Consider the following 16,729-nt stretch of genomic DNA (forward strand, 5'->3'; position numbering starts at 1 on the left):
TTCATCAAATGATAACTCAAACTCATCATAAGTTCACCAAACACCATAAATTCACCAAACATAAGTTGTACTCATTTTACACCATATGTAAATATTCACTCACCCAAGCCCATTCATCCTCTTTAGCAAACCATCAAAGCAATTAAAACCAAAGTCAATTTTGCCTCTTCAGCTCTCTTTCAAACCCGAAAACACCAAAGTCTTTTCTTCCTCTTTAGCACTATTCTTTGTTTACGTCTAATAAATCCCCCTACAACATATCCTCTCGCAAGCTGGCAACGGAAGCTTCAAGATTATTGTTCCGCAAGCAGACAACAACGTTGTTCAAAGAAGGTCTCATGGAACAGCTAGGGCTTCTATTTTTATGGGTAATGAGCTACTATTAATTCGGTTGGGGTAAGAGTAATTGATAATTTGATACGGTTATCATGGGCTTAGCCCAAAAAAATATAGCACTCCATTCTAGCACATTGGGTTAGAATCAAAACATTATGTTACCAATTTATTAGGACTTCGTCATCAACTCTTCTAAGGTTTGATGAAACATTTAAATTTGTAATGGCTCTCCAAATAATGAATTATTTTCTAGAAAAAATTGCACCAATCAAGGAATCCCATTTTGCATGTTATGTTACCAATCTTGAATCACTCAACGTGTAACAGAGTATAAATATTTTGTGTCAACAGGCTTTGGGGATCTACAAACCAACATGATAAGTTATGCAGCAAAAATACCGGCAAAAGAAGGAAAATGCGAGTTAATTCGTGTGATAGGATACAACTCCGTTCATGTCATCTAGCCGGCTGTTCCCCCTTCATGACGGCAAGAACAAGCATTATTCATTTTGAAAACTTCTATTTTCATTTCTGCAAATTGTGTACTTGACCTTTTTTTATTAGTTTCCATAGAGCAACCTTTGCCTCATCTAGTGTTTCAGCAGCGTTACCTTCCTCAAATGACAACCTCTGTATATTGAACTGCAAACAAAAGAAGAAACCATACATCCACCAGCCCCTTTTTGAAAAAAAATAATAATTTGAGGGCATCTATTAGAATGATGGCTGCCTAAAAAGTACCTGGGCGCCTTGACGAACTCGAGCATCAGTTCCCTTGCTGTCTATTGATATGAGAGCGGCATCATCCACCACGGTTTCCGTGGACAAGAGCTCTTTAAGAGGCTTTGAGAATGTCACGTTGAGTTCCTGCCATAAAAAAAAAATCCCCTACAGTCGAAGGCTAAAAATTGACCATGAAGAACACAACAATTAGTGGGAAAGTAAAAGGATTACTAAAATCATTTTTTACGAATTGATATACTGAAGTGAGCCCTGAACCTCATATTCTCTGTGCATGGAGATAATTTCGTTGCATGATTTATAGGGGGAAGACAGACTCATGAAAAAGAAAACAACAATTTTCTTTGAGTAATGCAGAAAGATCAAAGTTCAGGAAGTTAGTTGCATTTGCTCTGGATAGCCAAAATCCACTATCAAGCGATTGAAACTTCCTGTGTATCTCCATTGCATATATCCCTTAATGAACAATAAATAAGAATAGAAAACTTCCACACATAAATCATATCGTGAAAATAAAGATAGTTCAAAGTTTTACCTTCAAATTTTGCTCTCCTCCATCAACCGCAATCTTATCAGGCTGAAGGGCTTCATACTCTTTCACATCAACCCAAGCAACAGTGCCAAAGCCTCCAATGAAATGCACGTCTCTGGAAACAAATTAAAAAAGATATCCACTTACATTTTCAGAAATCCTCACAGAATTTTCATAAAATATGTTTGACCAAAATATATAAATATTAAAGTGAATCAAACCAACACTTGTAAAACAGCCAAAGAACCAATATTCCAACCCAATGCACAAACACCTATTATGTAATTGTTTGGAAGATGGCTTCTAATTTTTTTTCCTTTTTTGATGGTAGGCAGAGAAAACAGATTTTCAATAAAGGAGCCAGGTAGGACTCGAGAAAAAAAATAAGGGACCAGGCCTTAAACTAAGGGTCTGCTCGGTACTGTAGAATTATGAAATAAAAGCATTTCATGATATATAAAAATACCCCAAAAGCTGTTTGTCAAATTTAAAGGCTAAACATGAAGCAAGGTTCATTGCTCATTGACCCAAAACACAATGGCCTCTTGTGTTCTCGAGTTCGGCAAAGACACCCCTTAAAAGTCGAGGAAAGGTTCCAATACACTTCTTCCGTGCATCCTCTACTAGAGATATAAGCTTTTCAAACCTATGCGCAATGGAGATCACAAAAAAAGTTCCAAGAGTCTCGAGGCCCCATCGCAATCAACCAACCCTAGCTACTAAAGAACATTATGCAATCCTTTGTTATCAAGTTCCCTCGGATAATATAACTCTTTTCTTTTGGCAGAAGGCTGAAGAAGGCTAGAGCGACTCAATTTGCAACGCCCAACCAAAAACATCTTTGAATATATTAACTCATTAATAGAGGATGGAGGAAAGGGGTCTGCTGGACCCTTTCCCAGACCATGGGGGTTTCTATGGTTTCTCCTTTCGAAAACTACAAACCTAGAGGTCTTTGTAATTTAGGGTCAAAGCACAGGGGGATCCGGCAGAAATTTAACCAAATATAAAATGCTCTTTAATAATAATATATAATAACACAGAAACTCTTGCACTGTAAGTTATAATATTCCTAGTTTTTGGAGGAAAAGAAAGATCACAACTATTATTTTTCAAGTTATTAACCAAAATATCTTCACAATATTTTCTAGGGAGCTATTCCTTCATGCCGCTTTCAACATTGATGTGTAAATAAGATATGACAGAATAAACAATTAATGAAACTTGAAAAAAAAAACAAAAAGCTCTACAAAAATAGTCTAGCCAAGCACAACTAATATGTTTATAAGATCTCCTCTTGCTAAAGTTTCTCTCCTAAGATGCTGCACTCAAAGTCACCCCTTGAAAAAAAATAACTATATTTAGCAAAAGTCAGCTCTAAGAATATTTTGTAACTGAATCTCTGCAGAAAAAATACAGATACAATAATACCAAAGCCCATAGGGTGGATAGCTCAAAAGCAAATACCAACTTTGTTCAAATGTAAAGAGAGGGAAGAAGAGGTTTTTGAATATCAACCTACATATTCATGGCCTCAGACTCACAGTTACTTGAATAAATATAATATTATCTTTCCAAACACAAACCCAAAGGCAATCAGGCTACAATTAACTGAATAAATATGATACTACCTAACCAAATACAAACCTAAAAACAAAATAGAAGGATATTTAAAAAAGAGTAGTCATTGATTGGACAACAGTAAATACAGTAGAGGTGCTCATGATCCATTACACACAATTTAAAGTGTATGAAGGTCGACAACTGGGAAAAGTCAAGATTACACTCTTAGGAAACCCAAATAAAAACGGGAGCTTTTCTTGTATTTGGCATTTCTATAGCAATTTATAGGGCATATAATGTCCGATTTCAATTATTTAAATATATAACACCATGCCGTTGTTTAGAACAACGGCACCCATTTGTCTTTAGCAAAGCCGCTGTTAAGAAAAGCGGCAACATTTTGTGTTTAGCGACAACTTTAATAATTTTCACATATGCCACTGTTAGTAACAGCGGTATATTAGATCGTAACAACGGCACAGTAGATCGTAATAGCGGCAACCTTTGTCTTTAGTTATGCCGCTTTTCATACCTGCGGTATTGCAATATCCAATGCAATGCCGCTATTCACAAAGAAAAACAAATTCTGACTTCATTAGTTTAATTGGTATATGAAAATTGTTTAAATTTGTTAATATTGAGTTGATTAGTTTAATTGGTATACGAAAATTGTTTAATATTGACATGTTTAGTTTAATATGTATATGAACATTATTTAAATTTTTTAATTAGGTGAACAAAATGATTAATTATTTCATTTTATTATTATAATACGAAAAAGATAATGACAACACGAAGAAATCAAGATTTTTCCTATGAATATGAGAACGATTATAATCAATCGGCTCCTTGGGCATACTCCTGGAAGTTCTTCTCAGCATCAACTAGCAAATGTTAATGTAACGTTGATCCCAGGAGTGTGCTAGAGAAGACGTCAACCATTTTGAGCAGGCGGTTGAGAATAACAATGTTGAGGTTGAAGATGATGAACATTACATAGATTCTAATGATAGTGAGTTTGAGGTTGATTCTGATGTTGATGTCAACATTGAACAAAACGTTGGTCTCCAACCTCTCGTGGTGCCACCAATATCGGAATTTGGAGATGTTAATTGAGCAGATAATGCAGTATGTATGGATTGGGGTCAGGTTAATCAGGGGACAGAAGGTGACTTAGCAATGAATTAGTTCTCCCTTATTCTCAAAGCACTGCTTCACTGCTAAGTTTCCTTCTATCCCCTAATTACCTTGACCCAATCCATACATACTGCATCATCCGCTAAACTAACATCTCCAAATTCTGATACTAGTGACACCACGAGAGTCTGAAGACCAATGTTTTGTTCAGTGTTGATATCAACATCAACCTCAAACTCACTATCATCATAATCTATGTAACGTTCATCATCTTCAACCTCAACATTGTTGTTCGCAACGCTTGCTCAAAATAGTCGTCGTCTTCTCTACCACACACTTCTGGAATCAACGTTAACATCTGCTAGTTGATGCTGAGAAGAATAACTTCCAAAAGAGTTGTTTGGGTATAATCTATCCAAGGAGATGATTGACTATAATCGTACTCATATTCATAGGAAAAATCTTGATTTCTTCGTGTCGTCATTATCACCTTCGTATTATAATAATAAAACGAAATAATTAATTTCTTCACCTAATTAAAAAATTTAAACCATGTCTATGTACATATTAAACTAATCAAGTCAATATTAAAAAATTTAAACAATTTTCGTATACCAATTAAATTAATCAAGTCAATATTAACAAATTTAAACAACTTTCGTATATAAACTAATCAAGTCAATAATCAAAGAAATAATATAATATTTAGAATCAGATATGAACATTATACAGGGGAAGTCACAAACCCAAACAACGAATGCAAGTAGAATTGGCAAGAAACTGGCAGAATTTGGTTTCTCAACGATGATACGAGCAACGTTTCACTCAAGATCTCTCAAACTCACTCTAATGTTTTTCTCTCTAACTCACTATGTTTTTCTCTATGCAGAAGAGGGCGATGTTCATTGGAAGAGGGTGATGTTCGCTGGTTTATAATACAATGAAGCTGCGTTTCACACGTGCAACATTGCATTGTCGATGCTCGCTGGTTTATAATACAATGAAGTCACGTTTCACACATGCGACATTGCGGAATCCAATGCATTTGTGAATAGCGGCATTGCAAGATCCAATGCAATGTCGTAGGTATGAAAAGCGGTATAACTAAAGACAAAGGTTGCAGCTGTTACGATCTATCATGCCGCTTACGATCTAATATGCCACTATTACTAACAGTGGCATATGTAAAAATTATCAACAGCGGCTTCGCTAGAGACAAAATGTTCCAGCTATTCATAACAACGGCTTAGTTAAAGACAAATGGGTGTCGTTGTTCAGAACAGTGACACGGTGCTATATATCTAAATAATTGAAATTGAAATTGAAACTGGGCGTTATATACCCAATAAATTGCTACAGAAATGCTAAATACAAAAAAAGAAAGAAAAAAAAAAGCTTTCTTTGAGGTCTAAGGCATTTAACCAAAATTCTGGATCCCTTAAAGCCTGATAGACCTGCTGTTATTAAAAAGTATGAAAAGAAGAAGCGTGGCAATAACTGAATGGTCCAGTTGTAGTAACTCTATTGGTCTGATGTCCTATTTTGTTTTGGCTGTGTCGCTTTTAGGTAGTGGCTACAGAGGAGAAAGGCGCGCTGGTATTTTGTGGGTTTTCTCTGGAAAGAGATTGGGAGGTCCTAGCCCTCGAAGCTAGGGTTTATCTTGTTTCCTTCTTATTTTTCTTAATCTGAGTTGTAATAGACAGATCTGAAAGCTAGTAATATAACTACGATCATTTAAATACACTTTGTTCATCTTAGTTCTTGTCAAATACATTGCCAGTCTATCAATTGGTATAAGAGGAACTGTTTCTGCCAATGGTCAAATCTAGAATGGAGGGACGAATCAAAGATTTAGAGAAGGATGTTGGAGCTTTGAAGGGTTCTGTAGGTGATTTGAAGGCAGATATGGAGACTATGAAGTTGTACATGACAGAGATGAGAGATATGTATCGTGGAGGAGCTATAGCAAACAAGGGGCAGGAGAAAGAGAACCTGGAAGGTGCTTCATCTCATGCCCAAGATGATGCCATTCCACCGGAAAGAAGGTCTTCTACTGATGGTGATATTTATAGAAGGCGATTGGAGATGCCAATTTTTTCTGGGGATGATCCTTTTGGGTGGTTGTTTCTTATGGAGCGCTATTTTGCCTTGAATCAGGTATCAGATACAGAGAAGGTTGCGGCGGCAATTGTATGCTTGGAAGGGAAGGCTCTAGGTTGGTATCAGTGGATGGAAGTCCGATCACCTGTCTCAACTTGGCCAGCTTTTCGTTCAACCCTCTTACGTTGATTTCGCAACTCACAAGTTGGAAGTGACCATGAACACCTTGTATCTCTGAAGCAAACGGGCAGTGTGGTTGAACTCAGTGAAATTTTTGAACAAGTTTCATCACCTCTCCATGATGTCAGTGAGGAGATGTTGCCGGCCACCTTCATGAATGCCCTCAAAGAGGACATTACGGCTGAAATCAAGTTGAGCCCACCTCTTACCCTATCAGGCTTAATGGAATTAGCCCAACGTGTAGAAGACATGAATGAGGCCTTGTACCAGGTCAAAAGCCCACCATCATCCACCCAAAACCTGCGTTCTTTCTCTTCAGTTTCACGTGGCACTCCCACCATTAGCACTCTGAATCTAGGACGACCACCGGACCATGGTCGTTCCCAATCTGAGTTTAAATCCTTCCATCATGACCCCAAAATAACTGCATCGACTCCGTTAGGTGTGAAGCGAGATTCTTTTAGGTGAATATCTGAGAAGGAAGCACTACAGAGACGTGAAAAGGACCTCTGTTTCCACTATGATGATAAATTCCACCCAGGTCATGTTTGTAAAAACAAGGTTTTGCAGGTTCTCATAGTGGCTGATGACTCTGATGTAACCGAAGATCATGGAACTCACGAACAGGGGGGCGATATCACAGCAGCGGTGGACACAGGAGAGCAGGTGGAAATTTCTATGAACTTTATAATAGGAATATCCACTACCAATAGTACCCTCAAGGTTAGAGGAGTTTTGGCGGAGCGTGAGGTGATTGTTTTGATTGATAGCGGAGCTTCGCACAATTTCATATCATCCGAGGTAGCCCAGTTATTACAACTTCGAGTGTATACCAGCCGTAGATTTACAGTTCAGGTGGGCGATGGAGTAAGTGTTAATGGAGTTGGCTTGTGTCATGATGTTTCACTAGTTATTCAAGGTGTAAGGCTTCAGGATTCCTTCCATGTAATCGATTTGGGGAGTGCAGATGTAGTGCTGGGAATAGCGTGGCTGCAAACATTGGGTGATATATCTACTAATTTTCAAACATTAATTATGGCATTTAGTTTGGCTGGTCAAAGAGTTGTGTGGCTGGGAGATCCCACTCTTTCTAAAAGAGTAGTTTCTCTTAAGACAATGTTGAAATTGTTGCGTCATGAGGAGATGGGTTACTTGGTGGAGTTCTGGAATTTTCAGCTTCAACAAACTGAGGTAATCACAGAACAATTATCAGCCGATTCTGTCCTGGAATTGCAGCAACTACTATCTGATTATGGTACTATCTTTTCACCTACTGTCGGTCTACCACCCCAGAGAGAACAAGACCATGCTGTATGTTTGGTCGAAGGAGTTGACCCCCCAAATATTCAGCCCTATCGCTACCCACACTACCAGAAAAATGAAATTGAGAAGTTAGTCAAGGAAATGTTAGTTGCGGGGATCATCAAACCAAGTATAAGTCCCTATTCCAGTCCCGTTCTTTTGGTGAAAAAGAAGGATGGAGGGTGGAGAATGTGTGTTGATTATAGAGCTTTGAACAAGCTCACAATACCTGATAAGTTCCCAATCCCCATTATAGATGAGCTATTGGATGAGTTGAATGGGGCTGCAAGTTTTTCCAAGCTCGATTTAAAATCGGGGTACCATCATATTCGGGTTTGTGAAAGACACAGCGAAAACTGCATTTCGCACGCACGAAGGCCATTATGAGTTCTTTGTAATGCCTTTTGGGTTGATGAATGCCCCATCAACTTTTCAGGCGTTGACAAACAACATATTCAAGCCATTTCTTCGTAAGTTTCTACTTTTTTTTTTATGATATTTTGATTTTCAGCAAAGATTGGGACTCACATTTGCAGCACCTGCGAAGCATTTTTCATGTACTCCAGCAACACTCACTGGTTCTTAACAGGAAGAAATGTGTTTTTACTCAAACGCGTATTGAATATTTGGGCCATATTATATCGGCTGCTTGAGGCGGATCCTTCTAAAGTCAAGAGCATGGTATCTGGGCCTATTCCTACTTCACTGAAATCGTTGCGAGGTTTTCTTGGTTTGACAGGTACTACCGTCGATTTGTCCGCAATAATGGTAAGATTGTAGCTCCAATAACTTCTTTGTTAAAGAAAGGTGCATTTCAATGGAATGAGTCTGCTACAGCAGCCTTTGAAGAACTCAAGCAAGCCATGGTGACAGTACCTGTGTTAGCGTTGCCTGATTTTTCAAAAAAAATTTGTTTTAGAGACAGATGCCTCTGGGACTGGTATAGGTGCTGTACTCATGCAAGATGGCCATCCTGTAGCTTATTTTAGCAAAACACTGTCACCCAGGTCACAAGCCAAGTCTATCTATGAAGGGAGCTCATGGCAATTGTTTTAGCTACCTTGAAATGGAGGCATTATCTTTTGGGGCGACGATTCTTGGTTCGCACGGATCAACGTAGCCTCAAATTTCTCTTAGAGCAAAGGTTGGTGCATGAGGGACAGCAGCATTGGATCACCAAGCTCTTGGGATTTGATTTCGAAGTTCAATATCGCCCTGGCCATAGCAACCTGGTTGCAGATGCTTTATCGCGTCGGGAAGAGACTTTACAATTTTCTTCCAATAACACTTCAGGTCAAGTTTCTTGTATATAGGACACTCCTTCATTATCAGCTCTCTCTGTGACCACTTGTTCAGTTCTTAATGACTTGCAAGAAGAGGTGATGCGCGACCAGACTTTAAAGGAAATTATCCAAGCCTTACTTGTGTCTCCAGCAAGCAAATACCCTTATACCTGGCAGGGTGGTTGTCTCTTGTACCATGGACGATTAGTGTTGCCCCGAAATTCACCTCGCATGCAAACTTTACTTCCAGAGTTCCATTCTACACCTCAGGGTGGTCACTCTGGCTATTTGAGAACTCTCAAAAGAGTCTCTCATGTATTGTATTGGGCTGGTATGAGAGAAGATATCAAGAACTTTGTGGCCAAGTGTGAAGTCTGCCAGAGACATAAATATTCAACACTCAGCCCCCAAGGACTTTTGCAGCCTTTACCCATTCCTAACACTTCTTGGGAGGCTATTTCCATGGATTTTGTGGGTGGACTTCTGCGGGCTCAAGGATTCGACACAGTGCTGGTTGTGGTTGATAGCCTCACCAAATATGCTCACTTTTTATTATTAGGACATCCATATTCAGCAAAAGAAGTTGCGGCAGTGTTTCTGAAGGAGGTGGTTCGACTTCATGGCTTTCCCTCTTCCATTGTTTCAGACCAGGATCGTATCTTTGTGAGTCACTTTTGGACTGCTTTGTTTAAAATGGCAAGAACCACTTTGAAAATGAGTACTGCATATCATCCGGAGACGGATGGGCAAACCGAAGTGGTAAATAGGTGTATGGAGGAGTATTTGCGATGTTTCGTTAGTGGCCATCCTAAACAATGGACTAAATGGATTCCATGGGTAGAATATTGGTATAACACTATGTTTCATCGTTCAGCCGGGATGACCCCTTTTCATGCTCTATATGGACATCCTGTTCCTTCCCTTTTGAAGTACTCTGGAGACCCTACTCTAGTGGAGGAAATACATGTTTTATTGAAAGATCGTGATGCCATTTTGGAGCAGCTGCATCTTAATCTGTCTAAGGCTCATCATCCTTACCCGAAACTCAATCCTCGTTTTTATGGGCCATTTACGATTGAGGAGAAAATTGGTGTTGTTACTTATGGATTGGCGTTACCAGCTCATTCATCTATACATCCAGTCTTTCATGTCTCTCAATTGAAGCAAGTCATGCCGAAGGTGTTACTAGTCACCCCCTCCCTCGCTCTCTCTCAGAGGACTTGGAATTGACTTATTTACCTGACTGTGTCAAGCAAGTTCGCACTTTGCTTAATGGTCATAAGGAAGTTATCATTAAGTGGGCAGGGGCTCCAGATTGTGACAGTACTTGGGAACAATTTGATGCTATTAAATCTCAATTTCCTTCTTTCAACCTTGAGGACAAGGTTGCTGCATTAGGGGGGAGTGATGATAGACCTACTGTTATTAAAAAGTATGAAAAGAAGAAGCGTGGTGATAACTGAATGGTCCAGTTGTAGTAACTCTATTGGTCTGATGTCCTATTTTGTTTTGGCTATGTTGCTTTTAGGTAGTGGCTGCAGAGGAGAAAGGCAAGCTGGTATTTTGTGGGTTTTCTCTGGAAAGAGATTGGGAGGTCCTAGCCCTCGAAGCTAGGGTTTATCTTGTTTCCTTCTCATTTTTTTTAATCTGAGTTATAATAGACAGATCTGGAAGTCAGTAATATAACTACGATCATTTAAATACACTTTGTTCATCATAGTTCTTGTCAAATACATTGCTAGTCTATCAAAGCCAAAAGGGCATATGACAACTATCTTAACTATAAGCATAACTTCTTCCCATATATAATGAATAAAGAGCCACAAGAAACTGGTGCAATCGATTAATACAGCATACGAAAGTGCTCACTAGCCCCACCTTCAAATACCAAATTCCTTAAGAGCAACTTAAAATTATTCCCTCTTCCAACAGCCATTTGATGTGAATGTAAAACTATCCATAGTTTTATGGTGTATTATCTTTGCTATCTATAACATAAACCTATCACTTGTTTTCTAAACCAAACCTCTTCGCTATAAGTTTTGCTACAATTAAATTTCTAGAATGATCAGAGTTCAAAAAATGTCAAAAAAATATATATAGTGAAGACATTGCTATCAATATATGGTAAAATTCAAATATCAATCCACCATACGAAGGCAACCATGACGAATGGTTCTGGAATAGGATCTACCCCACATTACGGCAAGCCACATGCACCTTATTATTCAGTTGAAGAGGAATGCACTAAGAACTTGTGAGTTGCTCAACAAGTTATTAGAGAGACAGAGAATCAAATGGTAGCATTTATTAGGCATATGATCTAACAACCATATATAAAGTCTCTTCTTTGGAAGCCAGAGTTGGAGTCATAAGCACTAAGGAACCTCTATAAGCACAATTTCCAAGCTAATTTGTTCGAGTCTTTAGTTCGTAAAAGGTTCCGATTTTGGCAAAAAAAGCTCAACTCCTGGGAGATTCCAATAAAGAGGAAGAGATGAGAAGGAATTGAAGATGTTAAAGCATATAGATAAACAACTCTCATGCATAAAGCTCTCACAGAGGGCGGGGGGACAGTCAGAATATATGCAAACCTTACCCCCTACATAATATGTGAAGAGACTGTTTTCAAGAATTGAACACGTGACCTCTAAATTGCACATGTAAATCAAAATATGTAGCAAGCCAACTAGCACTGAAAATTGACATTTGCATAATATGATTGTGATGTGTGTAGAATTCCATGCAGGTAACGTACAATTATATACCTAAGGTTCATTAAAATCACAAGGACCTCTTATTTTTTGAGACCACCACCATATTCATCATCAATGCCAAATTTTAAATGTTTAACAACTACACTTAGGCTATTCGTAAAACCTCACATGACAAAAGGCTAGGAAAAAATAGTAATACTAATGTAGTAGAGGGTTTCACTAAAGTTTTCGAAAAATATGGCAAGTAACCACAACTTACCCGAGCTTTAGAGCATGAAGAAATAATTAAGATTGAAACAGCAAGTTGCTTTTAATGTATTCAAACTACATAATTAAATATTGTTTCACAAACATATGTTTTCTTGAATAAAATGGAAAACAAATTCAGCTTTTGAATTCCAATGTCTCTAACATAAATTGTAGTCTCTTTATTCCAACCAATCAGAAAGTTACTCAAAGATGCAAGGCACCATCAAGGTACTGGACCCCCCCTAATTGCCCGAGGCAATAGGCACTACAAAGGTGTAAGAAACACGGGAAGCAAGCACTAAGCAGTGAGCACCTTTCACTAGATAGCGAGAAAGTAATGTTTCTTCTCGGCAAAGCCTATATGATTTGAATTTTGAATATGAGAGCAGTACAACACAAGAGGAGGAGGAGGAGGAGGAGGAGGAGGAGGATGAAAACCATAATGTTATTGACATAGCAAGCTTTGGCTCTTGGTGAACATTGGAAATCAAAGATATATTTAAAATTCATTATCACAAAAAAAAAATGATTCAAAGAAAGTGTTGGTGACACCAATGAAGGATAAGTTGAGCAAAGGGCCTTTGACATGGTTCAATCATGTGAAAAATTGGTGCATTCATGCACTTTAAATCAATAGTGAGATTGGATTTAAGTAGAAGGGATGGAAAGATAAAAGCATAGAATGGACATGGGTTGAAGGGTAAAAAGGGATAGGGCATAAAAATTTAAACAGTATACAGAGAATAGTTTAACAAAGCCTTAAACATAGGAAACATACTGTGCAGTGTGGACTTCATGCTACTCAGTGAAATGAATTTTGACAAGAAATATTTTAATTTCATTTTTTTCGCAAGAAACTATGATTTAGTAAACAAACATGTAAAAATAATTTACGATATCTTTTTCTCGTTCTTCTCTTAAACTGGAAGTCAATATGTGATCATAATTGTACTGTGAAGTGTCATGGAATGCAGATTTCATGTACAGTTCCAACTAATATTCACTAAAATTTATGCAATTAATGTGAATCATAATCATAGGTAATTCATTCATTTGCCAGTTAACAAAAACAAAAAAGGACGAAAAATCAACACAAAGGGCTTGTCTGAATGGATAGTAATCTTGAGTAGCACTTTCACCTCAGTAACTTAAACAAACCTTATGTTCTGCATTCGAAAATAGTAGAAATTTCCCCACTGCTGGGAAGGTCCTTGTTGATGTTTTGCTATATACTGCTTGTGAGCCCATTCCTGGAAACATGACAATACATTATAATAAACTGAAAACAAAAAAAGGGTGTATATTAACTGTATCTCCAAATATTTACTGAAAGACCACTGTGAGTTTTCTTAGGTCCCTAACAAGAATTCTATGCAAAAGCAGCTGGACCTACAAGACAACTGAATCTGCAACTAAATGTAAAAAATGGAGAATCTCTAATGTTTATTTAGAAAACAAACTGAAAAAATACAGAATGCCAAAAAAAGAAAAGAAAAAAAGTGAGTGTTGTTTTTGGACAATAGCGGAAAGATCTTGAACAAGCACCAATCAAAATATATAATTCACATAATTCAAAAATGGGACCTACATGTGTAGCCATCAGCAGGACTAAAAAAGTGAGGGGAATTGTTCAATTTTTTAAGCAAATAACAAAGTTTCATTCACCACAAAAGAATAAAGTGAGATAACCACCTGTTCATGTTCCGGAAGTGGATAGACATCGCCAAAAATGGTCACCCTTGCATTTGATAAGCCACTCCATCCAGGTATCTACCAAAGATAATGGTCAATAAATACATAAACCAAGAAGTCAAGAACAATTCGATATTCCAACAGAGTAACAGGTCCAGTAACTAACCTGCACAACAAGGGTGCACCTGGGATCAGCTAACAGATTCCGTGTGTGGATAGCCAATGGTGAAAACGAAAATATTGGATCTGTAAATCCAAAATTAGCAACTACGACATCATATTACACATGGAGACAAACATATTAACCAAAGATTTGATATTCAAGGACTTACGCCCCATCAAATCAGGCACAAAATCTACCAAAGAACCAAATGGATACCCTTCTCTTCTGTGGTGCATCCGAGACATAACAGTGCACAGGTGAGCAAATCTGGCCTTAAGTTAGATTGCAATAGAGATTTAGAACTTGTACAAACAACTACATGTACGTAAACGAACATCAGCACCTAGAGAAGATAGCAATCAAATAGCAGCCTTTACCTGCTCCATCAAATTGCGGACTGCTAAGGCTGGTCGAGGCAAGTCATGAGCTGAGGTTGCACTCTGCACTCCACCAGAAATTGGTGTTCTAAAAAGCCCAGCTCTTGTACCCCCACCAGATCCACTTCCATGAGAAACCATATGTGGTGTCTCATTGGCCAATATCTTGTCAGTTTCCATTTTGCTACTTTCACACTGATTTAGATTAGCCTGCAGAAAACCAGAATTGTAACCAATAATATATCAAAACAGCAATTCAACAAACATTAATTGAATATTAAAACAAAAGGATATTCCCCAAGTATCATATCAGTGTGGTGTACATACTAGATATATATAAGCCCTTTGAATAAAGTAGAACCCCACACCCTGAACAAATCTATTGGCTTCTACATATATATTTTTTCAAATACCAATATTTGCAGTTCCCCAATCATCTCGAGTTTCCGTGTACTTGTCCCAACTTTTGGAATTTGACTGATTAGCAGAGAAGGCAAACAACAACACAAAAAAAAAAATGTAGTTGCTTGACTTAAGCATAGATTCGTGTCCCATGGGCCAATAGTTTGAAGAGCTCCCTTGTATAAGATGATTGTACATGCCCAAGTGATATGGGGATTGTGAAAGGAGGCACTTGAAACACAATATGCTATGCAGAGGATGAATCAAATCATGCACACATTAGCATGCAACACGCCCAACAGAACAAGGGCCTCTAATAAGTACTCATAGCGTTCCAATTCGTCAAAGTTTCAAACAAAGAAAACTGAGCTGAACTAGTTCATGGAAAATTGGCTATCGACATTAGCTTCTGCCTAGCTAGAAATTGTTATAATATCTTTGAGTGCATCTGTTTAAAATCATGTCAAGTGCTCATCCTTTGGCCTTGCTATCTATTTGCTGCGTTCCTGTTCGGTTGATTCTGGTACTCTTTTCTCTTTCCATAGTGCCCATTAAAAAAGTCTGTTTCTGCAATCAAAAAAATAAAAAGAGAAGATGCACGAACTCAAAGACATCTAGGATTCTTGAAATAATTTGCACCTGAGTACTGTTAAGGGGGGAAGAAAGCTATGAAGTTCGTCTACAATGGTCCTATATTTTGAAAGTGAAAAACATTGCAGGAATAACCGAACATCTTTGGACACCCGATGAAACCTTGCTAGACCATAGACTAACTAAATCAATATCCTTGTAATTAGCATAGATGATTAATATAACTCTGGACATGAGAACTTCCTAATATTAATATTTTTTTAGCAGTACATTTTGACTTTAACCGATACAAGATAGGACATATGTTTTGTAATCTTTTGTGAATAATATCAACAATTGAATACCCTTCACAATTACTACGTCCATTTCCTTATGAATTCAAAATATCCAGGGAAAAGTGGCAAAAAAGGTTATAGCAAAAAAGAGAGAAGGATTCCCATTTTTTTTTATGAATAAAACACTTTCCTTGCATTGTCTAATATTCTGAGCAACTTCAAGGTTCCATATCCAAAGCAGCCGCAGGTAATGTTCACAATCACCATCACAATCTTAACATACAATCCAAGACTTTCCCTGCCCCCTATTCCCAATTACATATATCTCTCCCAATATATCATACAAACCCCTTTTCCCCAGCATGATGTAAAAAATAATCATAATTTCAAATCATAATTACCAAAACACACATGAACGACATCCATACATACATAATCGTATTGTTATAAGCAATAACCTGCGGCAGAAAGAGGGCCTGATTCTGATCAGGAACGAAGCCAAAGCCACTGTTAAGAGGCCTCTCTTCTTCAGCTTCACCAGGAACATGGTCAGGCGTCAAGGAGCGGACTCGGAGGCTAGCGTAATGAGGAGATTCGGCGAATTTGAGGGACGTGACTCTCTTATTAAGCGACTTTATTGAGTAAGATGAAAAAGAAGAGGAAGAAGAAGGGCTATTGAGAACTGGGAGAGTCTCTGAGAGGTTAGAGAAAAACACAGAACTCGAAAGAGACTCCATTGATACTTGATAGAATTAACAAAGCGCTAGAGAAGGTTTGTTTCAAGGGTTTATAGAAGGTTTTTTGGTCTCTAAGCGTCTGTGTTCTGAAAGGACACTTTCCGAAAGGATTTACATTTGTTATTTGCATGCTCATATTAATAATAATTATTAATTAATTTTATATTTTAAAAAATAATAATATCAATATGCTCTTGGTTAACTAGCCTAGTGTGGTTGATTGATGCTTATGTATTTAGCTGTGTGTGTAAGTTATCAAAAAAACTAAAAACAATAGTTTAAGTTGTGGTGTGTGTGTGGGTCATCTTGCTTGTCTTCGGTTGAGAACTAATACATTCTCCCACATCGCTTG

The 16,729-nt window shown here is 37.9% G+C and overlaps 1 protein-coding gene and 1 long non-coding RNA gene across 4 annotated transcripts; one reads left to right on the plus strand and one right to left on the minus strand.

Moving 5' to 3' along the window:
* The first annotated feature begins 93 nt into the window (after positions 1 to 93).
* LOC120007084 lies at positions 94 to 934 on the plus strand. Its single transcript, XR_005470135.1, has 2 exons — positions 94 to 368; positions 688 to 934. It is a non-coding gene; the product is annotated as an uncharacterized LOC120007084 (long non-coding RNA).
* LOC120007083 lies at positions 602 to 16,467 on the minus strand. 3 transcript variants are annotated; one of them, XR_005470134.1, is made up of 10 exons: positions 16,099 to 16,467; positions 14,373 to 14,582; positions 14,165 to 14,267; positions 13,999 to 14,078; positions 13,833 to 13,910; positions 13,299 to 13,390; positions 1,613 to 1,724; positions 1,216 to 1,244; positions 1,078 to 1,181; positions 953 to 978 (listed from the first exon to the last, which is right to left on the minus strand). XR_005470134.1 is itself a non-coding variant. In XM_038857251.1 (9 exons), the coding sequence occupies exons 1-9, from the start codon at positions 16,375 to 16,377 to the stop codon at positions 862 to 864; spliced, it is 1,197 nt and encodes a 398-aa protein (XP_038713179.1). In that variant the 5' UTR covers positions 16,378 to 16,467; the 3' UTR covers positions 602 to 861. The 3 variants fall into 3 exon arrangements, 1 of the variants encoding a protein (XP_038713179.1); XM_038857251.1 differs by lacking the exon at positions 1,216 to 1,244 and having other exon boundaries at positions 602 to 978; positions 1,078 to 1,203; XR_005470133.1 differs by having other exon boundaries at positions 934 to 978; positions 1,078 to 1,244.
* Between the last annotated feature and the right edge of the window lie 262 nt (positions 16,468 to 16,729).

Source organism: Tripterygium wilfordii, chromosome 10 (genome assembly GCF_013401445.1).
Source record: "Tripterygium wilfordii isolate XIE 37 chromosome 10, ASM1340144v1, whole genome shotgun sequence".
Lineage (NCBI taxonomy): Eukaryota > Viridiplantae > Streptophyta > Magnoliopsida > Celastrales > Celastraceae > Tripterygium > Tripterygium wilfordii.

Excerpts from the sequence above, each read along its gene's own strand:
- LOC120007083 (XM_038857251.1), bottom strand. The coding sequence starts at position 16,377 with ATGGAGTCTCTTTCGAGTTCTGTGTTTTTCTCTAACCTCTCAGAGACT. Across the intron at positions 14,079-14,164 it reads TGTGCCTGATTTGATGGGGC|ATCCAATATTTTCGTTTTCA; the intron begins GTAAGTCCTTGA and ends TTGGATTTACAG. Across the intron at positions 13,911-13,998 it reads GGTGCACCCTTGTTGTGCAG|ATACCTGGATGGAGTGGCTT; the intron begins GTTAGTTACTGG and ends TATCTTTGGTAG.